Here is a 26,583-nt window from a genome sequence, read left to right as displayed (position 1 = left end):
AGTCAGTAACTTTATTTTTCTATGTGCCCGTGTTATAAGCACGAGACACAATAAAGCTGAAGCAGCCCTCTCAGCTTCCCAGTCCCATAAAGAGCAGAATCAACTTAGTAATACCATTTAAATTTAATGTTGCTGAAGTCTATATAAACCATATTAAATGATAACATAAAAATGCACTTCCACCCCAGAATTATAATATTCTACATATGTGTGTATACTTTTAAGTGAAAATTATTGGCTAATACCGTATTTTCCGGACTATAAGGCGCACCTGAATATAAGCCGCACCAGCTAAATTTTGGAGAAACTACAGATTGTGCCATATATAAGCCGCACCCGACTATAAACCGCTGGTGTTTTAATGTTTAATTACTGTAAGGGTTTCTTCGACCACGGAGGGGATTGTCGGGACAGAAATGACTGTTTGGAAATGCAAAGCGTCCCATTTATTTACATTTGACAAACATGACTCTTTCGATCAATCAAACAAAAAATCAATCGATCAAACTTTCACATCATGTTTCATCATTTCACATTAACATTACAAACAGCATTCGTGCAGTGAACAAATAATACAACGGTGCGCTCCTAGCGCACTTCCTGCAGTCATAGTACCGTAGTAGTGCAGTATAACAAAAAACAAAGCTTACAACGCTTGACGAGGTAATAACGTTAAATGGCTAAATTGAATTTGTTTGTAAAAGTGCTTGCCTGTAACACGGCAGCAAAAGTGTAGTAACCCGGCTGCTCAACAAAATAACCAGCATCTTTTTCTAAAACAGCCAACACAGCAGTAAAGGTGCAGTAACACGGCCGTTTACTGTATCAAAATAACCAGCCTACTATACCAGAAAAGTCAGTTCTTAATCCTAGTGTCATCATCTATGACATGATAGTGCGCCCCTGGTGACCGTTAGCTGTAAAAATCCATCCGCCGTTGTATAAGCCGCAGGGTCCAAAGCAAGTGACAAAAGTAGCGGCTTATAGTCCGGAATTTACGGTACTTAATTCACATGAAAACTGCAATTAAAATGCAATATGGCCTTCATTTCAAACTGTCTTTAACTTAAAATTGGTCAAACAAAATATCTTAGAAGTAACTTTAAAGTATGGAGTCTCTGTAAATGTGAATGTCTGTTCTTTGCTTTTAGGAGTTCATCCAATCTACTTTTTGCTTAATTTCAGTGTCAAGTCTGAATGAGAGGTGTTATGTACGTAACTAAAAACTGTTATGTTTTCACAGCTACATGTTTTCTAAGACATCTTCCGTAGGACTTTGTCATCGGGGTGTCAGTAGCACTTTCAGAAGCAGGCACTTGCAAACCCACAACCTACTTACTGCAGTTTGTTCAGTCGTTCACTGATTCCTATAAGCACAGGCGCTTTGTTGAGTGTGTGTGTCCTGGACCATGGTTTCTTTTTAAAAAACATAAAGTTATGTTTGTGTGTGTGTTAGTTCTGCCCCTCATACTCACTTCTGGTATTTTCTGTTTATCATACCTACACACATACAGAGAAAAACTGGTTGAAGTATCATTAAATACTGCCGTATGCATATAGTATATTATCAATCCAGATAATAATCATCTGTGTAGGCTGATCTGCTATGACAAACGACTTAAAAACACTCATTTCATCACTCAGTTCATAATTATACCATACAACATTTTGCATAAATAGAGCTTTTGAACCCAATTGATGCAAAGACTATGGCTGAGGGATGGATTTCAAGGCAGGTGTATTGTTCTGGACCCAAGGATGCACAGTGTCAATTGTTCAAGTTGTTTGATGAAACTACCATCTGTAAGTTTCTAATTCTTTGATTGTTGTTTGACCCTTGAATCTCTTCTTTCTACCACTGCATTGTGCATGTTTCTTGTTTTTACATCTCTTTTTAGATGTAAATCACACAATGAATAATACAAATGTTCTTTAAGAGTCAATCGAAATTATGCTGCCTTGTCTTGCCTTGTTTTTATTTGTACATATCGTAACTTGTACTTTGTGATGCCATAATGGTAGAATGTTATGTTATGAGGTGTTCCCTTTTATCACAAGTTAATACGTGACAGTCAAACCATTTTGCTGACTTTTTTTTTTATTATTTTCACTACAAATGTACATTGACTCATGATATTGGAAACCAGTCTCTTTGATTATTACTGTGACAGCTTATACCAAATTATAGTAAAGAGTATTTGATGAATCTTGTAATAAATGTAATATAAAAAAATAATATGCATAAAAAAGCAATGTATAATTCAACCTTACAATAACCATTTAACATGTCTGTGATGCTAATAGTAATGATATCTTGAACAGAGTTACTACTGACAATCAAAACAAGTGTAAAGCTCAAAATCCTGATTATACAGTTACTAAAAGGTAATAATAATACAATCATTTGTTGATTTTCAACCCAGCCTTGCAGGAGAAATTAACTAACTAGCAAGAGTAGCTGCAACAATGATTAGAAAGCTTAAGTCCTCTTACTAACAAACACTTATGACCAACAAACCTCATATTTAGCTATGACCCACTAGGGCACACTTGTCAAAACTCAAGCCTGATGTAGCCTTGCAGCAACAGTGTAATATGAACAAAGGATGCACCGAAATGAAAATTCTTGTCTGAAAACCAAAAACTGAAAGAAAATATTATGACAGTTATTGCATTTATGGCTATGACTGTGTACTAACCCCTTTTAAATCAAGGCATTGCAATTGCATGAATTAATATTAATGTTTCAAAGAATCAATCATTACAAAATCATGAAAATATCTATTTAGCACATTCCAACAATGCATAATATAAAATAAAATAACAATCTAAATAAAATGTTTAACTTGACCCCACTCATGTGTACATTAAATAATAATGCAGCAAAAGCTTTTGCAGCTGGAAATCAGGACTGAGCATGTTTGTTTTTATATTTATTAAGAAAAATTGGTGCACTGCACCTTTAGAAAAATAGCAATGTCCGCTTAAGAAAGACGGTAGTCTTAACTGAAGTTTCGCATGGCTGTGGATATGTGTCGCTGAACGGGCATGTCGCTATAAAGAGTGAAAAAACAAAACAAAACGATTAACTTTTGTCTTGCTGTTTGTTTTTAAAAATTTTATTTATTTATTTTTTTTCCAGTGGCACGCAACCTACCCGCACTGCGTTTGCGATCTACTGGTCGATCGCAATCAACGTAATGGGAACCCTTGCCCTTTTACCTTGGCACCATCACTGGGAAACTTCCTAGGTTGGATGTTTGGATTTCAGGTGATAAATCAAACACGGCATGGAGAAATTCTTTGCAGATGCACCCCTCTTGAAATTTCTGCATTACACGTTTTGCAAATCGCTATCAGTGGGTCTCTATATAATATTTATGTAATACTTTATATTTTGAAATACGTCCACTTGGCAGACATACCCATTCTGGGTGCGGTTGTTGCTTGCGTCATCACAACTTCCTGTTTCGGCCATGTTGTTTCGGTGATAAAAGTCTTTCGGACGAAATTTTTAGGTGGCCGAATATTCGGTGCATCCCAAATATGAACTACTGTACTGTGTGAGAGCACAGGATGGAGCATCAGAGTGGCCTGATTTCACTAATGTACCCTTTGGGTTACATTAATTTCATGTCTTGCCATCCATGCTCTCTTTCTTCCCCAAGTGAAGGGATAGACAAGGTTATGATTTTGAGGTCATCCAAGACTTTTTCCAAATGGTCTGCTGCCTTCCTGACTGATCGAACAAATTTCATGATCTCAGATTTGATTAGACACTGGTCCTGTGCTCCTGCTGTGTCAGGCTCAGGTTCATTTCCAGCAGTGTCGGACTCTTGCATCACTGAGCTTGACAACAGTGTAGCTTGGTCAGAGGTGGGGGCACAGATTTCCGATTCAGGTACTGACTCTCTTTGCACCTCTGCTGCCTGTGCTTTTCTAATGTGGTTGATCTCTTTAGCATCCATAGCAATGAAGAAAATATCCACTGCTATAAATAAACCAGAAAGCACACCTGTTGCTACCTCTGCCACACGTACTGCCCTGGATGCTTGTGCAGCTATCCTGCCAATGTTTCCCACTTGAACTAGTCTGACAAGTTCTGCAATGCCACTTAGGCCCTTTCCTGCCCTGAAGCCAAGCCTCTGCAGGTTTTCTGTTGTGAATGTCCTATCATCATCAAGTGTCTTAACTGAGTCACAACTGTTTCTGAGTGTTTCAAAGCCGTTTACAATCTCCTGGAGCCAGAGGACAACTGCATTAATCTTCTGTTCAAACTCTTTAATGATGCTTCGAATAGCTTTGCGGTCAGAAGACTGGTTCACCATATTAGTGATATTTGAGGCAGCAGCAGTGACCCCACCAAGTGCACCCACTCCCACACCAACTCCAGTGACAATAAGAGAGGCTCCCAAAGTGAAGGGGGTTAGTATAAGGCCCACTATGGATGTGATCCCTCCCACTGCTCCAATCACTCCTCCTGTCAGACTACCAACAGTGGTGCCCTTATGTACACGCTCCAAACCATCAGCCAGATCCCTCAGATTTTTCAGCTTGTCCTCGAGGTCCGCCAATGTTGTTTTGCACTGTCAAGAAACAAAGATGTTATCAGTTGAACGCTATATGCCTTGAGACAATAATGAGTTGAAACACAAGTTAAGCCCTTTGGAAAACTTTTAGGAATCTCAGTGGTTCTTTTCACTGTGTTGAAGTGGGTATTTGAATAGATGCTATAAATCAGATTTCTGATCAAACGCAAGCAAGTATAGTCAGCCATCAAACACAACTGTGTTACTGTTTTAAGTTGCAACTGATCAAGTGAGGCACAAGTTACACCATATATTAAAAAGATACACCGATCAAATAACAGATAACATTATGACCGCCTGCCTAATATTGGGTAGGTGTCCCTCGTGCCTCCAAAACAGTCCTTTGGGCCTCTGTGGATCATTACACAGATACGTGATCAGTTTGGGATCTAGTGAATTTGGAGGCCACGTCAACACCTTGTGATGTTTTTCATGTTTTTTGAGTTTTTGTGTGTGTCTGTCAGGCTGCATCCTGCTGAGGATGGCTGCTGCCATCAAGGAGTGTTATGGGGTGGGGGTACCTGGTCTGGTCTAGGTGGGTGTTACATGTCAAAGTAACATCCACATGAATGCCAGATCCAAAAGTTCCCCTAGAAGAACATTGCATTTAATGACCAGCGTGTTTTTGAGCTGATGGAAGGTCCTTTCACCGACATTTATATTTTGTTATCTGTTGTCTATAGTCAATATCTTAATACCACTTGTTAAGCCACAGCTTTCCAACTTCCCTAGCATTATTTCCAGCTTTTCGTGATTTATTTGAAAAGGAATTATAACACAAACACTGTAAATTATAGTATTAATCACACAATCAAAAAAGCAAGTTTGTTTGTGTGCTTGTCTTCACATTATTCCATTCAACAACCATGCAGCTTTTCTGGAGAAGGTGATTCCACATTTGTTGAACAGTAAATGTGTTGCACGCTGGCTGTTAGATGTAGTCTCTGTGGTGTGTTCAAATGCAACATTGTTGTCAATAGTTCTTTAATGTCGGTTTAATGTGCCCGAACCTTAAAGCGTTTAAGTTGCCGCACACACTATTATTATTATTATTTGTCTGTTTTACATTACAGTGGCATTATCATTTGTAGGTTAAATAAATTAGTTTGTGGTGTTACATTACATTTACAGTGTTTTGCCTCTTAATCAGCCTTTGAATCAGGTTTAGGACGAAATTCAGATATCCTACTTGGATGCGTTTGATTTTCCTGGTAATGAAAAGCTGACTGGAAGATTTGACTTTGGGCAAAGCGTGTTCTGGGGAAGTGAATTCAGTATTGGATATAAGGAAATTACATACCTTTGTTAACAGACATCTTAAAGTAATCGGGCGTGCCAAGATCTCACTGACTGTTGGTCTTGATTGAGGATCTCTGCTGAATATGTCCATCAGGAGGTCACGAAGCTCTTCTGTGAATGTCTCTGGGAGACATGGATAAGGACCTCGAAGTATCCTTGGCATGAGCTTGACTGTAGTTTCTGGCATGAACTAAAGAAGAATTATTGTTACAGTAAAATAAAAAAAGTAAAAACATTACTGTTCCATCCATTTTTTTCATTACATCATAAAGTTATTTATGAAAAGATTTTGCAGCAAAAAGTCCATGAGCCAGTGAGTATTTCAGACTGAGTTACAATTTTCAAAGACTTTTTTGAAAAAAAAAGTTTGGCTCTCAGTTGCTAAGAACAGCTGACAAACTGTTACATATTATGATATTATATTATACCGATCTGCTTTTTTATGTAATTTCTAGTGCGGGGTATTAAAGGGAGCAGAATTGGTACTTCTCTCAGCCATTCATTGTTTTTGCCACTGGCTCTGATGGTCTATATAGTGGTAAAAATAGACATAATTTATATTGGAGAAATTTGTGGTCCCAGTCTAAAGTCAATATCTGATACCAGAATTGGTGGACATCTCTTCTACCCGTACACATTTATTTCACTGGAACAACTGTATATCTCTAAAGTATAAATTTCTAGTCAACTAGGTAGAAATCGCTGGGTAACTTGAAGAATTTCCATTTACTTACAGGTCGCCAAAATTGGGAATGAAATGTCAACGTTAAATTTGTTTGTCCCTTTTAAACATTTAGTTTAAAAGGGACTTTTTGAGGGTTTTTTGATCACAAACCCCCCCTTTTTTTTTTTCCATTTCCAATTCCAAGAATAAGCTGCAGTTTATGTTCCAGGCTTTTTCCTTGATTCTTGCCCACGTAACAGAATTACATTGTCTGCTCACGCTTTCATTAACAAAGTTTTAACCTCTTTATTAGAGAGCTGCATATCTGTGTAAACAAATGCTCTGTGTGCAACTTACCGCTGGTTGTTGAGTACAAAGCTCATAGAGTATGCATCCCAATGACCAAATGTCACTATGAATAATGCAAACGTCATTGTTATATAGTTGGTAGTTGTAATGGTATACAAAATACTACTCATAATGAAGCTTATTTATGTTGAGATGATGCAACTTAAAATGTTTTGTCTTCTTGGAAAAAAAAACAGGTTGAAATTATGAGTCTGCAAATTTTGTTGCAGCTTTTCTGCAAAATAGAAGAACAGACTTAGGTAAACATGAATAAGAAATTTGAGAGGAAAAAAATACACAATTAAGATAAGATGACATCTGACCATATCTTAAAGGGGAACTCCGGCGCAAAATGAACCTGGGGTTAATAACACATGTGTACCGAGTTCGACCGTTCTCTGGTATTTGTTTTCATGCATTTGTTTTGTTAGTCAAATGTGACCAGTTTTCTTGCAAACCGCTATTTAGCGTATAACGCTAGCCTTCGGGGCACACCTACACATAAAAAGAAATCGCTATTTCTATACCACTAACAAGGCTCACAATATCGCCACACTTACACGGTAGCATACCTAGGGTCTCTACATGTAAACCGAAGCATTGAGAACTTTGCAAGTATACAGGCAGTTTATTAAAAAAGGAACACAGTACCGTTCGCGTCTGGCTCGCATATCCAGGCGGGCGCCATCTTGGGGAAACTGAACGCTCTTCGTTCAGTGCTTCTCTATGCTCTCAGTGCTTTCTTCCAGCAACAGAAAGTTCAGTTTCCCCAAGATGGCGCCCGCCTGGATATGCGAGCCCGACGCGAACGGTACTGTGTTCCTTTTTTAATAAACTGCCTGTATACTTGCAAAGTTCTCAATGCTTCGGTTTACATGTACAGACCCTAATTATGCTACCGTGTAAGTGTGGTAATATTGTGAGCCTTGTTAGTGGTATAGAAATAGCGATTTCTTTTTATGTGTAGGTGTGCCCCGAAGGCTAGCGTTATACGCTAAATAGCGGTTTGCAAGAAAACTGGTCACATTTGACTAACAAAACAAATGCATGAAAACAAATACCAGAGAACGGTCGAACTCGGTACACATGTGTTATTAACCCCAGGTTCATTTTGCGCCGGAGTTCCCCTTTAACTGAAGCAAACACTAAAATGTTGTCTTTACTATATTTCATATTTTTTATTCAAGAAGAAAATAAATCTTTACCTTTTAGCATCATAGGTCCCATCTGTAAAGACTTCTGGTGCAAGACAATTTATTCTTTCCATTGGCATTGCAATAGGAGCAGAACTTTGGATGGTGTGAGGACAAAACACAAGGGGGAAAAAATACTATATTATGTAGTGTTTTATTCATATTTCAGTGATGTTCAGCTTAGGGGACTATAAGGGGCATTCTAAACTGTCATGTGTTCAAGAGTTGAAAACATAAAAAATAAATGCATTGGAATTTCTCCAGGAGTTCCCAAAACATTAACATACAGTAATAATAATGGCACATATATCTTTTGAATAAAAATTAAATTGCACTGTACTTTTCTTGGATTTTTCCGAATCCTCCCAAGCACAATATTCCAAATTCATTGAGGAGTACAGTCTACAAAGAAAGAAAAGGTGACACCGTACATGAAATGTAAAATATTATTATTCTAAATATAAATTTTAAATGTAAATCTATGTAGGTATGAATGTTAGACAAAATGCCCATTCATTATATCCAAAATAAATATCAAATCATCACTAGTTGTTTCACCTTCTGATGATTTGAATTTGTTAGTGAGTCAATTCTGTGAAAATGTATAACTTGTGTGTTACCTCCGTCTTCAGATCTTTGTGAAGCAAACCTTTTTCATGAATGGCTTTCAAAGCCAAACAGATCTCAACGAACCAGCTCAGTACCTAGAAAACAGAAGATGGTTCCACTAGAATTACTGCAGTACAGTGTGAACAATAATGGGCAGTATTCAGTGGTTCACAGATTTAAACGATCTAACTGTACCTCAGACTCTTGTGGACATGCATTCATGTCTCTGATCTTTTTATCCAGGCTCCCTCCCTGACAGTAGTCCATCACTACATAGTAAATGTTTTCATGTTCATCTTTGAGACAAAAGGAAAAGTACAAATTAGATTTCAACCTTTCAAAACATTCTTTTTGCAGTTTTTGGATTATGGCATGATATTAATGTCTTGAATATATATTTGTCTAATTTGTCTTATATTTGTCAGTGTCAAGTGAAAAAAACAAAACAACCACACTGACTTTGCTAAGACCTAAAAATGTTGTCTTCTAATAGTGAATGCTTTAGATACTTTGTTTTATGATAAAACACATAAGTAGAGAACCACCTCTATATAGTTGCCACATGCTTTGTTATGTGTATACTACAGTATGTGTTTAGACATTACCCATAGTAACTGATTTGGAAGTCCATCAAAAAAAAAAATAAAAAAAATCAAACACATTTTTCAGAACTTACCTTTAAAAGAGTTCTTGAGGCTCACAATGTGAGGGTGTGTTGTTGTCCTGAGGGTTTCTATTTCTGAGTTAAGTGTTAGAACTTCATTTTGGGGTATCTGTGAAAAACACCACACACAAAAGTAAGTCTATCACATGGCTCTAACTCTAGTATTCATGTTTGCCTTGTCATCTGTGTGCCTATTCACTTGGATGTTTTCACGGTGATGTGCTCTAGTAGTCCAAATAGTTGGTTGATTTTCAAATTCGATATTAATAATTTTCCAGTTATCAGAATTTGTATTTAGTTTCACCAGAATTCCCAGTTAAATTGTAATTGTAATATAATTAAAATAAAAGCAACAGGAGTTGTTTTCATGAAGACATGTTACCGCCACTCCATCACCTGGCGTGAATGTATTCAGAACTGAGCAAGCCATGTGGATATATTTCCCGTGGGAAATTCTGTGTCCAGTATCATTACAAATGGGAGGAATTACAGTCTGCAAAAATGGGTCAAAAAAACGAGGTACAGTGTATAAACTATGTATAAAATATTCAAGTATATATAAATATACAACGTTTATGTAAAATATACAAAAGTATATATAACAATATACAAATGTGTAAAAAAGCAATATACAAACTAAATACAAAATACAAGTATATATATTATTATAAGAGAATAATATACAAAATAGAACAAACTGTATCATATCAGAGACAACAACATTCCTCTGTGAGTCAGAGGGAATGTATAAATGAATTAAACATTGTTTACAATAGTTTGGTTTAAAATATATTTTGGTGGCTAATGTTGCCACTTTGACTTTGCCTCAAGGAATCTCATTATGAAGACTCATGTAAAGGCTGCAAAGCTCAGTTCATATGATGACAAAAGCTTACTGTACTGTATGCAAGGTTAGATTAGGAACTCTTCACTTACCTTCTTCAGATCGACTTTTTTTATGAAAAATTTATCGTCTCCCTTTGTGGCAACAACATAATTTTCAGTTTCTTTCGTTGTTACACAGCCTTTCTTTGCCAGGGTGCTCTGTTCGTTTCCCATCTTTGTTGTTATTTCCTAATGGTGCATGGGCACATGGTCAAAACAACACAGAAACATAATAGTTTGTGGATTACATTGTTTGATCAGCTTCAAACTCAGCAGACAAATAGCAGAAGAAGTGCAGTGTTGAGGCTCTAAACACGATCACAAAAGGGGAAATGAATGTGAGCTTCTAACTAGAACTGGGTGTGGATCAACACCACTAACCCAAAGTGAAAGTCGAGTCGATCTCGACTCGTCAGTGAAGGCACACATAAAATCAGTAGAAACTAATGCATTACAACAATGAAATCTATATTCTTGACCTGAATACATATTGTAAAAAGAAGCTATGGAGGCTTTTCTGAAAGTTAATTGTAGCTTGAACACAAACTACTGTCGGCCATAATGTCAACTAATAGAACATCATAAACACATGAGCTTATCAATACAGATGAGTGTGCATTGCAGTAGCAGGACTGACTTACATATTCTGCATGTCACGGTAGAATGGGCTTCATCTTTAGTGAAATATTTCCAGACACTTGATTAAACGCTGCAATGACTGGCTGGGCTCTTCTCCTGTCCTCTGTTATTGTCACGTGATCGCCGCCTATTCGACTTCCTGCTTAAAGCACAGCAGTAAAGTCATGAGTTTCCTACACAAACAGGATGACTATTGTTTCAGAGCGGCGCCTGACATGGCAAGATAAAATTGTTAGGCGACCACTGACATCACTGAAACAATATAACGTAAGACAATGATGGAATGAAACTGAGCCTTACATAAAAAGAAGAAAATTCTGTTTTTATCTGTGGGTCCCCATTATCCTAGAGGGTGACCACGAAATTAAAATTAAGCTGTTAGAGGATTTAGTAACTTTATTTTTCTATGTGCCTTTGTTACAAGCACAATGAGACACAATAAAGCTCAAGGAGCCCTCTCAGCTTCCCAGTCCCATAGAGAGCAGAATCAACTTAGCAATACCATTTAAATTTAATGTTGCTGAAGTCTATAGTAAACCATATTAAATGATAACATAAAAATGCACTTCCACCCCAGAATTATAATATTCTACATACGTGTGTATACTTTTTAATTCACATGAAAACTGCAATTAAAATGCAATATGGCCTTCATTTCAAACTGTCTTTAACTTAAAATTGGTCAAACAAAATACCTTAGAAATAACTTTAAAGTATACAGTCTCTGTAAATGCGAGTTCATCCAATCTACTTTTTGCTAAATTTCAGTGTCAAGTCTGAATGAGCGGTCTTATGTACGTAACTAAAAACTGTTATGTTTTCACAGCTACATGTTTTCTTTGACATCTTCCGTAGGACTTTGCCATCGGGGCCTCAACAGCACATTCAGAAGCAGGCATTTGCAAACCCACAACCTACTTACTGCAGTTTGTTCAATCGTTCACTGATTACTATAAGCACAGGCGCTTTGTTGAGTGTGTGTGTCCTGGACCATGGTTTCTTTTTGTTTTTTTTAATAAAAACTTATGTTTGTATGTGTTAGTTCTGCCCCTCATGCTCACTTCCAGCTCACTTTCTGTTTATCATAGTTACACACATACAGAGAAAAACTGGTTGAAGTATCATTAAATGTTGCCGTATGCGTACAGTATATTATCAATCCAGATAATAATCATCTATGTAGGCTGATCAGCTGTGACCTCTTCCTGTGACAGACGACTTAAAAACACTCATTTCATCACTCAGTTCATAATTATACCATACAACGTTATGCATAAATAGAGCTTTTGAAACCAACTGATGCAAAGACTATGGCTGAGGGATGGATTTCAAGGCAGGTGTATTGTTCTGGACCCATAGATGCACAATGTCAATTGTTCAAGTTGTTTGACGACACTACCATCTGTAAGTTTCTAATTCCTTGATTGTTGTTTGACACTTAAATCCCTTCTTTCTACCACTGCATTGTGCATGTTTCTTGTTTTTACATCTCTTTTTAGATGTAAAGCACACAATGAATAATAGAAATGTTCTTTAAGAGTAAATCGGAATTAAGCTGCCTTGTCTTGCCTTGTTTTTATTTGTACGTACGTATCTTGACTTATACTTTGTAATGCCTTAATAGTTGAATGTTATGTCATGAAGTGTTCCCTTTTATCACAAGTTAAAACGTGACAGTCAAACCATTTTGCTGACTTTTTTTATTATAATTTTCACTGCAAATGGACATTGACTCATGATATTGGAAACCAGTCTCTTTGATTATTACTGTGACAGCTTATACCAAATTATATTAAAGAGTATTTGATGAATCTTAACAAAAATGTCTGCTGTGAGATAAGCAATGAGTAACAACATTAAAAAAGCAATGCATAGTTAAACCTGGCGATAACCATTTAACATGTCTGTGACGCAAATAGTAATGATATCTTGAACAGAGTTACTACTGACAATCAAAACAAGTGTAAAGCTCAAAATCCTCATATATAGTTACAAAAAGGTAAAATAATAATAATAATTATAGTTGTGACCCACTAGGGCACACTTGTCAAAGCTGAAGCCTGATGTGGCCTTGCAGTAACATGAACTATTGTACTGCGTGAGAGCACAGGATGGAGCATCAGAGTGGCCTGATTTCACTAATGTACCCTTTGGGTTACATTAATTTCATGTCTTGCCATCCATCCTCTCTTTCTTCCCCAAGTGAAGGGATAGACAAGGTTATGGTTTTGAGCTCATCCAAGACTTTTTCCAAATGGTCTGCTGCCTTCCTGACTGATCGAACAAATTTCATGATCTCAGATTTGATTGGACACTGGTCCTGTGCTCCTGCTGTGTCAGGCTCAGGTTCATTTTCAGCAGTGTCAGACTCTTGCATCACTGAGCTTGACAACAGTGTAGCTTGGTCAGAGGTGGGGGCACAGATTTCCGATTCAGGTACTGACTCTGGTTGCGCCTCTGCTGCCTGTGCTTTTCTAATGTGGTGGATCTCTTTAGCATCCATAGCAATGAAGAAAATATCCACTGCTATAAATAAACCAGAAAGCACACCTGTTGCTACCTCTGCCACACGTACTACCCTGGATGCTTGTGCAGCTATCCTGCCAATGTTTGTCGCTTGAACTAGTCTGACAAGTTCACCAATGCCACCTAGGCTCTTTCCTGTCCTGAAGCCAACCCTCCTCAGGTTTTCTGTTGTGCATGTGCTATCATCATCAAGTGTGTTAACTGAGTCACAACTGTTTCTGATTGTTTCTAAGCCATTTCCAATCTCCTGGAGCCAGAGGACAACTGCATTAATCTTCTGTTCAAACTCTTTAATGGTGCTTTTAATAGCTTTGCGGTCAGTAGACTGGTTCACCATATTAGTGATATTTGAGGCAGCAGCAGTGACCCCACCAAGTGCACCCACTCCCACACCAACTCCAGTGACAATAAGGGAGGCTCCCAAAGTGAAGGGGGCCAGTATAAGGCCCACTATGGATGTGATCCCTCCCACTGCTCCAATCACTCCTCCTGTCAGACTGCCAACAGTGGTGCCCTTATGTACACGCTCCAAACCATCAGCCAGAGCCCTCAGAATTTTCAGCTTGTCCTGGAGGTCCACCACTGTTTTTTTGCACTGTCAAAACAAAGATGTTATCAGTTGAAAGCTATATGCCTCGAGACAATAATGAGTTGAAACACAAGTTAAGCCCTTTGGAAAACTTTTAGGAATCTCAATGGTTCTTCTCACTGTGTTGAAGTGGGTATTTGAATAGATGCTATAAATCAGATTTCTGATCAAACGTAAGCAAGTATAGTAAGCCATCAAACACAACTGTTCAGTCATGTGTTACTGTTTTAAGTTGTAACTGATCAAGTGAGGCACAAGTTACACCATATATTAAAAAGATACACCGATCAGATAACTGATAACATTATGACCACCTGCCAAATATTGGGTAGGTGTCCCTCGTGCCTCCAAAACAGTCCTTTGGGCCTCTGTGGATCATTATACAGATACTTGATCAGTTTGGGATGTAGTGAATTTATCTTAATGTCATTTGTTCAAAAAATAATAAAAATAAATAAATAATCAAAAAAGCAAGTTGGTTTGTGTGCTTGTGTTCACATTATTCCACTCAACAACCATGCAGCTTTTCTGGAGAAGCTGATTCCACATTTGTTGAACAGTAAATGTGTTGCACACTGGCTGTTAGATGTAGTCTCTGTGGTGTGTTCAAATGCAACATTGTTGTCAATAGTTCTTTAATGTCGGTTCAATGTGTCTGAACTTTTTTTACATTACAATAGCATTATCATTTTTAGGTTAAATAAATTAGTTTGTGGTGTTAAATTACATTTACAGTGTTTTGCCTCTTAATCACCCTTTGAAACAGGTTTAGGAAGAATTTCAGATATCCTACTTGGATGCGTTTGATTGTACTGGTAATGAAAAGCTGACTGGAAAATTTGACTTTGGGCATAGCGTGTTCTGGGGAAATGAATTCAGTATTTTATTTAAGGAAAATACATACCTTTGTTAAGAGACAGCTTGAAATAATCCTGCGTGCCAAGATCTCACTGACTGTTGGTCTTAATTGAGGATCACTGCTTAATATGTCCATCAGGAGTTCACAAAGCTCTCGTGAGAACGTCTCTGGGAGACATGGATAAGGACCTTGAATTATCATAGTCTTGAGGTTGACTGTAGTTTCTGCCATGAACTAAAGAAGAATTATTGTTAGAATAAAATAAAAAAAGTAAAAACATTACTATTCCATCCATTTTTCCATTACATCATAAAGTTGTTATTTCTTGTCCGAGCTTAACTTCTTACGAAGATTTTGCAGCAAAGAAACCCATGAGCCAGTGAATATTTCAGACTGAGTTACAAAGACTTTTTTGAAAACATAGTTTGGTTCTCAGTTTCTAAGAACAGCTGACAAACTGTTACATATTGTGACGACCGATCTGCTTTTCTAGTGTTGTGATGTGTAATTTCTAGTGCAGGGTATTAAAGGGAGCAGAAAATGTACTTATCTTGGCCCATCATTTATTGCCACTGGCTCTGATGGTTTGTACAGTGGTAAAATTAGACATAATTTATATTGGAGAAATTTGTGGTCTCTCAGGGGTCTAAACTTATTATCTGATACCAGACTCAGTGGATATCTCTTCTGCCTGTACACGTGTGGAACAACTGTATATTTCTAAAGTATAAATTTCTAGTCAAGGAGGTACAAATCCGTGGATAGAGTGACGATCTCTCATTTACTTCCAGGTCGCAAAAATTGGAAAATGAAATATCAAGATTAAATTTATCCCTAGTTAAACGTTTAGTTACTGATGTGAAAACACCTTTGATAGTTTGTTTTTTTAGAGATCCTCAGTGGAATATCAAATACACTTGGGTCAGATATGTCTGTCTTTAGTCAGTTTTGATCACAAAAAACGTTTTTTTGTTTGTTTGTTTTTTTTCTATTTCCAATTCCGTGAATAAGCTGCAGTTTATGTTCCAGACATTTTCCTTGATTCTTACCCACGTAACGGAATTACATTAATGTCTGCTCACGCTTTCATTAACAAAGTTTTAACCTCTTTATTAGAGAGTTGCATATCTGTGTAAACAAATGCTCTGTGTGCAACTTACCGCTGGTTGTTGAGTACAAAGCTCATAGAGTATGCATCCCAATGACCAAATGTCACTACGAATAAAGCAAACGTCATTGTTATGTAGTTAGTAGTTGTAATGGTATACAAAATACTACTCACAATGAAGCTTATTTATGTTGAGAAGATGCAACTTAAAATGTTTTGTATTTATGAAAAAAAAAAACAGGTTGAAAATATGTGTTGCAGCTTTTCTGCAAAATAGAATAACAGACTTAGGTAAACCTGAATAAGAAAACTGTGAGGAAAAAAAATACACAATTAAGATAAGATAACATCTGACCATATCTCATTTGAAGCAAACACTAAAATGTTATCTTAAGCAAATTTCACATTTTTTATTCAAGAATAAATAAATCTTTACCTTTTAGCGTCATAGGTCTCATCTGTAAAGACTTCTGGTGCAAGACAATTTATTCTTTCCGGCGTTGCAGAAGGGGCAGACCTTTTTTGTGAGTGGTGTGAGGACAAAACAAAACCAAAAACAAAATGATTACTATACTGTATATACTGTATAGAATTTAAAACATAAAATATGCTTATAGTATATCTCCCACTATTTCTATGACTCCGTATTTTTTATTCATATGTCAGTGATGGGCGGCACAGTGGCGAGGTGGTTAGCACTGATGCCTCACAGTGAGAAGGTCACTGGTTCGAATCCATGGGCCGACTGTGCCTTTCTGTGTGGAGTTTACATGTTCTCCCTGTGTCTGTGTGGGTTCTCTCCGGCTTCTCCGGCTTCCTCCCACCGTCCAAAGACATGCTCATTAGGTTTCTAAATTGGCCGTAGGTGTGAGTGTGAGTGTGAATGGTTGTCTGTCTCTGTTAGCCCTGCGATGGACTGGCGACCTGTCCAGGGTGTACCCCTGCCCCTCGCCAGCTGGGACAGGCTCCAGCAGACCCCCGCGACTCCTAACAGGACTAAGCGGGTATAGATAATGAATGAATGAATGTCAGTGATGTTCAGCTTAGGGGACTGTAAGGGGCTTTGTAAACTGTAGTTTTTAAACCGTTGTGTTCAAGAGTTGAAAAAATAAAAAATTAAGTACGTTGGGATTTCTCCAGGAGTTCCCAAAACATTACCATACAGTACATACTTCCACATATATCTTTTAAATAAAAATTAAATTGCACTATACTTTTCTTGGATTTTTCCGAATCCTCCCAAGCACACTATTCCAAATTCATTGAAGAGTACAGTCTACAAAAAGAGAAAAGGTGACACCGTAAATGAACTGTAAAGGATTTCTTTTTTTCTAAATATAAATTTTAAATGTAAATCTATGGACGTGTGAATGTTAGACAGGCAAAATGCCCATTCATTGTATCCAAAATAAGTATCAGATCATCACTAGTTGTTTCATCTTCTGATGATTTGAATTTGTTAGTGAGTCAGTTCTGTGAAAATGTATAACTTGTGTGTTACCTCTTTCTTCAGATCTTTGTGAAGCAAACCTTTTTCATGAATGGCTTTCAAAGCCAAACAGATCTCAACGAACCAGCTCAGTACCTAGAAAACAGAAGATGGTTCCACTAGAATTACTGCAGTACAGTGTGAACAATAATGGGAAGTATTCAGTGGTTCACAGATTTAAATGATCTAACTGTACCTCAGACTCTTGTAGAGATGTCTGTAGATCCATGTCTCTGATCTTTTTATCCAGACTCCCTCCCTGACAGTAGTCCATCACCACATAGTAAATGTTTTCATGTGCATCTTTGAGACAAAAGGAAAAGTACAAATTAGATTTCAACCTTTCAAAACATTCCTTTTGCAATTTTTGGATTATGGCATGATATTAATATCATGAATATTATATTTGTCTAATTTGTCTTATACAGTATTTGTCAGTGTCAAGTGACGAAAACAAAACAACAACATTAACTTTGCGAAGACCTAAAAACATAATTTTCTGATAGTGAATGCTTTAGATACTTTGCTTTATGATAAGACACATAAGTAGAGAACCACCTCTATATAGTTGCCACATGCTTTATTATGTGTATACTACAGTATGTGTTTAGACATTACCCATAGTAACTGATATGGAAGTCCATCAAAAAAAAAATCAAACACATTTTTCAGAACTTACCTATAAAAGAGTTCTTGCTGCTCACAATGTGAGGGTGTGTTGTTGTCCTGAGGGTTTCTATTTCTGAGGTAAATGTTTCAACTTCATTTTGGGGTATCTGTGAAAAACACCACATGCAAAAGTAAGTGTCTCACATGGTTCTAACTCATCTTTGCTGCTACAGATAAGAGTATTCATGTTTGCCTTGTCATCTGTGTGCCAGTTCACTTGGATGTTTTCACAGTGATGTGCTCTAGTGGCCCAAATAGTTGGTTGATTTTCAAATTTGTTATTAATAATTTTCCAGTTTTCCAGAATTTGTATTTAGTTTCACTAAAATTGCCAGTTAAATCGTAATTGTAATATAATTAAAATAAATGCAACAGGACTTGTTTTCATGAAGACATGTTACCACGACTCCATCACTTGGCGTGAATGTCTTCAGAACTGAGCAAGCCAACTGGATATTAGCCATGTGCAAAACATAATGAGTGTAGGGAAGTAAATATTCAAGACTGTACATGCATGTAGAAAAAAACAGCAGTTCTGAGAGAACATAGACAGATAGATAGATAGACAGATAGATAGATACTTTATTTATCCTGTGGGAGATTCTGTGTCCAGTCTCATTACAAATGGGAGGAATTGCAGTCGGGAAAAATGGGTCAAAAAACCGAGGTACAGTGTATAAAGTATATATAAAGTATTCAAGTATATATAAATATACAACGTTTATGTAAAATATACAAAAGTATATATAACAATATACACATGTGTAAAAAAGCAATATACAAACTAAATACAAAACACAAGTATATATATTATTATAAGAGAATAATATACAAAATAGAACAAACTGTATCATATCAGAGCACAACATTCCTCTGTGAGTCAGAAGGAATGTATAAATGAATTAAACATTGTTTACAATAGTTTGGTTTAAAATATATTTTGGTGGCTAATGTTACCACTTTGACTTTGCCTCAAGGAAGCTCATTATGAAGACTCATACAAAGGCTGCAAAGCTCAATTCACATGATGACAAAAGCTTACTGTACTGTATGCAAGGTTAGATTAGGAACTCTTCACTTACCTTCTTCAGATCGACTTTTTTTATGAAAAATGTATCGTCTCCCTTTGTGGCAACAACATAATTTTCAGTTTCTTTCGTTGTTACACAGCCTTTCTTTTCAAGGGTGCTCTGTTCGTTTCCCATCTTTGTTGTTATTTCCTAATGGCGTGCACATGGTCAAAACAACACAGAAACATTATAGTCTGTGGATTACATTGTTTGATCAGCTTCAAACTCAGCAGACAAATAGCAGAAGAAGTGCAGTGTTGAGGCTCTAAACACGATCACAAAAGGGGAAATGAATGTGAGCTTCTAACTAGAACTGGGTGTGGATCAACACCACTAACCCAAAGTGAAAGTCGAGTCAACCTCGAGTAGTCAATGATGTCACACATAAAATCAGTAGAAACTAATGCATTACAACAGTGAAATCTATATTCTTGACCTGAATACATATTGTAAAAAGAAGCTATGGAGGCTTTTCTGAAAGTTAATTGAAGCTTGAACACAAACTACTGTCGGCCATAATGTCAACTAATAGAACATCATAAACACATGAGCTTATCAATACAGATGAGTGTGCATTGCAGTAGCAGGACTGACTTACATATTCTGCATGTCACGGTAGAATGGGCTTCATCTTTAGTGAAATATTTCCAGACACTTGATGAAACGCTGCAATGACTGGCTGGGCTCTTTTCCTGTCCTCTGTTATTGTCACGTGATCGGCGACTGTTCAAGTTCCTGCTTAAAGCACAGCAGTAAAGTCATGAGTTTCCTACACAAACAGGATGACTATTGTTTCAGAGCGGCGCCTGACATGGCAAAATAAAATTGTTAGGTGACCACTGACATCATTGAAATAATATAACGTAAAGCAATGATGGAATGAAACTGAGCCTTACATAAAAACTCAGAAAATTCTGTTTTTATCTGTGGGTCCCCATTATCCTAGAGGGTGACCATGAAATAAAAATTAAGCTGTTAGAGGATTTAGTAACTTTATTTTTCTATGTGCCTTTGTACACGTAGCACAATGAGACACAATAAAGCTCAAGCAGCCCTCTCAGCTTCCCAGTCCCATAGAGAGCAGAATCAACTTAGCAATACCATTTAAATTTAATGTTGCTGAAGTCTATAGTAAACTATAATAAATGATAACATGAAAATGCACTTCCACCCTAGAATTATAATATTCTACATACGTGTATATACTTTTTAAGCGAAAATTATTGGCCAATACTTTAATATTAATTCACATGAAAACTGCAATTAAAATGCAATATGGCCTTCATTTCAAACTGTCTTTAACTTAAAATTGGTCAAACAAAATACCTTAGAAATAACTTTAAAGTATACAGTCTCTGCAAATGTGAATGTTGTTCTTTGCTTTTAGGAGTTCATCCAATCTACTTTTTGCTTAATTGCAGTGTCAAGTCTGAATGAGCGGTGTTATGTTACGTAACTAAAAACTGTTATGTTTTCACAGCTACATGTTTTCTTAGACATCTTCCGTAGGACTTTGTCATCGGGGCGTCAAAAGCACATTCAGAAGCAGGCATTTGCAAACCCACAACCTACTTACTGCAGTTTGTTCAGTCGTTCACTGATTACTATAAGCACAGGCGCTTTGTTGAGTGTGTGTGTCCTGGACCATGGTTTCTTTTTCTTTTCTTTTTTTAAGTATGTTTGTTTGTGTTAGTTCTGTCCCTCATGCTCACTTCCAGCTCACTTTCTGTTTATCATAGCAACACACATACAGAAAAAAATCTGGTTGAAGTATCATTAAATACTTCCATATGCGTACAGTATATTATCAATCCAGATAATAATCATCTGTGTAGGCTGATCAGCTGTGACCCCTTCCTGTGATGAACGACTTAAAAACACTAATTTCATCACTCAGTTCATTATTATACCATACAACATTTTGCATAAATAGAGCTTTTGAACCCAACTGATGCAATGACTATGGCTGAGGGATGGATTTCAAGGCAGGTGTATTGTTCTGGACCCAAGGATGCACAGTGTCAATTGTTCAAGTTGTTTGACGACACTACCATCTGTAAGTTTTTTAATTCCTTGATTGTTGTTTGACACTTAAATCCCTTCTTTCTACCACTGCATTGTGCATGTTTCTTGTTTTTACATCTCTTTTTAGATGTAAATCACACAATGAATAATAGAAATGTTCTTTAAGAGTAAATCGGAATTAAGCTGCCTTGTCTTGCCTTGTTTTTATTTGTACATACGTATCTTGACTTATACTTTGTAATGCCTTAATAGTAGAATGTTATGTCATGAAGTGTTCCCTTTTATCACAAGTTAAAACGTGACAGTCAAACCATTTTGCTGACTTTTTTTATTATAATTTTCACTGCAAATGTACATTGACTCATGATATTGGAAACCAGTCTCTTTGATTATTACTGTGACAGCTTATACCAAATTATAGTAAAGAGTATTTGATGAATCTTAACAAAAATGTCTGCTGTGAGATAAGCAATGAGTAACAACATTAAAAAAGCAATGCATAGTTAAACCTGGCGATAACCATTTAACATGTCTGTGATGCCAATAGTAATGATATCTTGAACAGAGTTACTACTGACAATCAAAACAAGTGTAAAGCTCAAAATCCTCATATATAGTTACAAAAAGGTAAAATAATAATAATAATTATAGTTGTGACCCACTAGGGCACACTTGTCAAAGCTGAAGCCTGATGTGGCCTTGCAGTAACATGAACTATTGTACTGCGCGAGAGCACAGGATGGAGCATCAGAGTGGATTGATTTCACTAATGTACCCTTTGGGTTACATTAATTTCATGTCTTGCCATCAAATTTCATGATCTCAGATTTGATTGGACACTGGTCCTGTGCTCCTGCTGTGTCAGGCTCAGGTTCATTTTCAGCAGTGTCAGACTCTTGCATCACTGAGCTTGACAACAGTGTAGCTTGGTCAGAGGTGGGGGCACAGATTTCCGATTCAGGTACTAACTCTGGTTGCGCCTCTGCTGCCTGTGCTTTTCTAATGTGGTGGATCTCTTTAGCATCCATAGCAATGAAAAAAATATCCACTGCTATAAATAAACCAGAAAGCACACCTGTTGCTACCTCTGCCACACGTACTACCCTGGATGCTTGTGCAGCTATCCTGCCAATGTTTGTCGCTTGAACTAGTCTGACAAGTTCACCAATGCCACCTAGGCTCTTTCCTGTCCTGAAGCCAACCCTCCTCAGGTTTTCTGTTGTGAATGTGCTATCATCATCAAGTGTGTTAACTGAGTCACAACTGTTTCTGATCGTTTCTAAGCCATTTCCAATCTCCTGGAGCCAGAGGACAACTGCATTAATCTTCTGTTCAAACTCTTTAATGATGCTTTTAATAGCTTTGCGGTCAGTAGACTGGTTCACCATATTAGTGATATTTGAGGCAGCAGCAGTGACCCCACCAAGTGCACCCACTCCCACACCAACTCCAGTGACAATAAGAGAGGCTCCCAAAGTGAAGGGGGCCAGTATAAGGCCCACTATGGATGTGATCCCTCCCACTGCTCCAATCACTCCTCCTGTCAGACTGCCAACAGTGGTGCCCTTATGTACACGCTCCAAACCATCAGCCAGAGCCCTCAGAATTTTCAGCTTGTCCTGGAGGTCCACCACTGTTTTTTTGCACTGTCAAGAAACAAAGATGTTATCAGTTGAAAGCTATATGCCTTGAGACAATAATGAGCTGAAACACAAGTTAAGCCCTTTGGAAAACTTTTAGGAATCTCAATGGTTCTTCTCACTGTGTTGAAGTGGGTATTTGAATAGATGCTATAAATCAGATTTCTGATCAAACGCAAGCAAGTATAGTCAGCCTTCAAACATAACTGTTCAGTCATGTGTTACTATTTTAAGTTGCAACTGATCAAGTGAGGCACAAGTTACACCATATATTAAAAAGATACACTGATCAGATAACAGATAACATTATGACCACCTGCCTAATATTGGGTAGGTGTCCCTCGTGCCTCCAAAGCAGTCCTTTGGGCCACTGTGGATCATTACAAAGATACTTGATCAGTTTGGGATGTAGTGAATTTGGTGGCCAGGTCAACACCTTGCGCTGTTTTTCATGTTTTTTGAGTTTTTGTGTGTGTGTCAGGCTGCATCCTGTCGGGGATGGCTTCTGCTATCAAGGAGTGTCATGAGGTGGGGTACCTGGTCTGGTCTAGGTGGGTGGTACATGTCTAAGTAACATCCACATGAATGTCAGATCCAAAAGCGTCATTTATTTACATTTTGATGTATCTGATGTATTGTCTTTAGTCAGTATCTTAATACCAGTCTGAGCCAGTGAGTATTGAGTATTTCAGACTGAGTTACAATTTCCAAAGACATTTTTGAAAACAGATTTTTTTCTCAGTCACTAAGAACAGCTGACAAACCGTTATATTTTGTGATGACCACTTTTTTATGAAATGTTTTATGTAATTTCTAGTGCAGGGTATTAAAGGGAGCAGAATTGGTACTTCTCTCGGCCATTCATTTTTTTGCCACTGGCTCTGATGGTTTGTGGTAGTATTGTGGTAAAATTAGACATAATTTATATTGGAGAAATTTGTGGTCTCTCAGGGGTCTAAGCTTATTATCTGATACCAGACTCGGTGGACATCTCTTCTACCTGTACACATTTATTTCCCTGGAACAACTGTATATCTACAAATTGGTGGGTAACATGAAGACCCATTGACTTACAGGTAACAAAAATTGGAAAATGAAATATCAAGATTACATTTTTCCCTTTTAAATTTTTAGTTATTGTTTTGGGGAGACACTTGGCTCAGATATGTCTGGCTTTAGTCATTTTCGATCACAAAAACTTTTTTTTTTATTTATTTTTTTTTACATTAATGTCTGCTCACGCTTTCATTAACAAAGTTTTAACCTCTTTATTAGAGATTTGCATATCTGTGTAAACAAATGCTCTGTGTGCAACTTACCGCTGGTTTTTGAGTACAAAGCTCATAGAGTATGCATCCCAATGACCAAATGTCACTATGAATAAAGCAAACGTCATTGTTATGTTGTAATGGTATACAAAATACTACTCATAATGAAGCTTATTTATGTTAAGATAATGCAACTTAAAATGTTTTGTCTTCTTGAAAAAAAAAACAGTTGAAAGAACATCTGACCATATTCTAACTGAAGCAAACACTAAAATGTTATCTTAAGAAAATTTCACGTTTTTTATTCAATAATAAATACATCTTTACCTTTTAACATCATAGGTTCATGAATGGCTTTCAAAGCCAAACAGATCTCAACGAACCAGCTCAGTACCTATAAAACAGAAGATGGTTCCACTAGAATTACTGCAGTACAGTGTGAACAATAATGGGCAGTATTCAGTGGTTCTTTTTATCCAGACTCCCTCCCTGACAGTAGTCCATCACCACATAGTAAATGTTTTCATGTGTATCTTTGAGACAAAAGGAAAAGTATAAATTGGATTTCAACTGTTCAGAACATTCCTTTTGCAGTTTTTGGATTATGGCATGATATTAATATCATGAATATTATATGTGTCTAATTTGTCTTATATTTATCAGAACATTACATTTTTAGGTCTTAGCAAAGTTAACGTAGTTGTTTTGTTTTTTCACTTGACACTAATAGTGAATGCTTTAGATACTTTGTTTTATGATAAAACACATAAGTAGAGAACCACCTCTATATAGTTGCCACATGCTTTATTATGTGTATACTACAGTATGTGTTGAAACATTACCCGTAGTAACTGATTTGGAAGTCCATCAAAAAAACAAAACAAAAAAAAAAATTTTTTTTTCAGAACTTACCTTTAAAAGAGTTCTTGCTGCTCACAATGTGAGGGTGTGTTGTTGTCCTGAGGGTTTCTATTTCTGAGGAAAATGTTTCAACTTTATTTTGGGGTACCTGTGAAAAACACCACACACAAAAGTAAGTGTATCACATGGCTCTAACTCATCTTTGCTGCTACAGATAAGAGTGTTCACATTTGCCTTGTCATCTGTGTGCCAATTCACTTGAATGATTTCACAGTGATGTGCTCTAGTGGCCCAAATAGTTGGTTGATTTCCGGTTAAAATAAATGCGACAGGACTTGTTTTCATGAAGACATGTTACCACGACTCCATCACTTGGCGTGAATGTCTTTCAGTACTAGAGCAATCCAACTGGATATTAGCCATATGCAAAACATAATGAGTGTAGGGAAGTAAATCTTCAAGACTGCACATGCATGTAGAAAAAACAGCAATTCTGACAGAACATAGACAGATGTTGCAAGGTTAGATTAGGAACTCTTCACTTACCTTCTTCAGATCGACTTTTTTTATGAAAAATGTATCGTCTCCCTTTGTGGCAACAACACCATTTTCAGTTTCTTTCGTTGTTACATAGCCATTCTTTGCCAGGGTGCTTTGTTTGTTTCCCATCTTTGTTGTTCTTTCCTAATGGCACACACATGGTCAAAACAACACAGAAACATTGAAACATTATAGTTTGGCATACCTTATGTGGATTACATTTTTTTTATATTAATAAACCAAGGTCATTGTCACGATAGATCTGTGTGTGTGTGTGTGTGTGTGTGTGTATGGGGTGGGGGGGGGGGGGGGGGGGGGGGGGTGGGGGGAGTGCGGAGTGCAGTGTTGAGGCTCTAAACACAATCTTATCACAAAAAGGGAAATGAATGTGAGCTTCTAACTAGAACTGGGTGTGTATCAACACCACTAACCCAAATGAGATTATTCAACAAGAAATGTTCTCTTTTTTCCAAGGCGTCTGTGTTGTTGTTGTCATGTGATCGGCAATTGTCGACTTCCTGCTTAAAGCACAGCAGTAAAGTCATGAGTTTTCTACACAAACAGGTTGTTTCAGAGCGGTACCTGACATGGCAAGATGCGATTGTTATATGACTGGCAACCTTTGAGACCAGTACAGTTGTAGACGAAACAATGTAAGGCAACAACCAAGTCTGTTATGTAATGTAAAATAATGGTGGAATGAAACTGAGCCTCAGATAAAAACTCAGACATTGGGGGAAATGGTTTGGAAAAACAGCCATGACATGAAATTAAAAAAAGCACTGCTCAGGAAAAGAACACAAGGAGAGGAGAAGAGTGATGGCTAATGAGGAGGAGGAAAGCTTTGGCTTTGGTCTGTGAACACAAAATCTAGATCTGTCTTTGCACTTATCATAAAGAACGACTTGCTAGTGAGCCCACCAGTGGTTTTAGGGACTTGTTTGGCTCGGCATTGATGAGGACTGCCATCACTGGTTATCACTGACACCACTGGAAGGATGTCTAACCCTACTGGTCCCATTTATTCTCCCTTTTCTCTGGTCCTTCTG

The 26,583-nt window shown here is 37.2% G+C and overlaps 2 protein-coding genes across 2 annotated transcripts; both read right to left on the bottom strand.

Moving 5' to 3' along the window:
• Window positions 1-1,087: 1,087 nt before the first annotated feature.
• LOC311491875 (uncharacterized protein) lies at window positions 1,088-12,258 on the bottom strand. Its single transcript, XM_084549930.1, has 10 exons — window positions 10,893-12,258; window positions 10,303-10,440; window positions 9,379-9,475; window positions 8,898-8,998; window positions 8,714-8,797; window positions 8,434-8,495; window positions 8,106-8,189; window positions 6,910-6,964; window positions 5,890-6,078; window positions 1,088-4,586 (listed from the first exon to the last, which is right to left on the bottom strand). Exons 2-10 carry the CDS (start codon window positions 10,423-10,425, stop codon window positions 3,621-3,623), a joined length of 1,761 nt encoding a protein of 586 aa, XP_084406056.1. The 5' UTR covers window positions 10,426-10,440; window positions 10,893-12,258; the 3' UTR covers window positions 1,088-3,620.
• Window positions 12,259-12,543: 285 nt separating this feature from the next.
• Window positions 12,544-20,331, bottom strand: LOC311492168 (uncharacterized protein). The gene is made up of 10 exons (XM_084550366.1): window positions 19,799-20,331; window positions 19,213-19,350; window positions 18,141-18,237; window positions 17,658-17,764; window positions 17,474-17,557; window positions 17,187-17,248; window positions 16,409-16,489; window positions 16,025-16,079; window positions 14,910-15,098; window positions 12,544-14,011 (listed from the first exon to the last, which is right to left on the bottom strand). The coding sequence occupies exons 2-10, from the start codon at window positions 19,333-19,335 to the stop codon at window positions 13,046-13,048; spliced, it is 1,764 nt and encodes a 587-aa protein (XP_084406492.1). The 5' UTR covers window positions 19,336-19,350; window positions 19,799-20,331; the 3' UTR covers window positions 12,544-13,045.
• Between the last annotated feature and the right edge of the window lie 6,252 nt (window positions 20,332-26,583).

The sequence above is a fragment of the Chelon labrosus genome, assembly GCF_963514085.1.
Source record: "Chelon labrosus genome assembly, chromosome: 8".
NCBI lineage: Eukaryota > Metazoa > Chordata > Actinopteri > Mugiliformes > Mugilidae > Chelon > Chelon labrosus.
This window is presented reverse-complemented; position numbering and strand designations above follow the sequence as displayed.

Bases quoted from the DNA above. Each gene is read 5' to 3' on its own strand.
- LOC311492168 (XM_084550366.1), bottom strand. From the start codon at position 19,335: ATGGGAAACGAACAGAGCACCCTTGAAAAGAAAGGCTGTGTAACAACG. The intron at 16,080-16,408 runs GTAAAGATTTAT...CTTTATTCGTAG, and splicing joins GAGACCTATGACGCTAAAAG to TGACATTTGGTCATTGGGAT. The intron at 15,099-16,024 runs GTAAGTTGCACA...ATTCTTCTTTAG, and splicing joins TTTGTACTCAACAACCAGCG to TTCATGGCAGAAACTACAGT.
- LOC311491875 (XM_084549930.1), bottom strand. From the start codon at position 10,425: ATGGGAAACGAACAGAGCACCCTGGCAAAGAAAGGCTGTGTAACAACG. The intron at 9,476-10,302 runs GTAAGTGAAGAG...TGTTTTTCACAG, and splicing joins AAAAAGTCGATCTGAAGAAG to ATACCCCAAAATGAAGTTCT. The intron at 8,999-9,378 runs GTAAGTTCTGAA...TTTGTCTCAAAG, and splicing joins CCTCAAGAACTCTTTTAAAG to ATGAACATGAAAACATTTAC.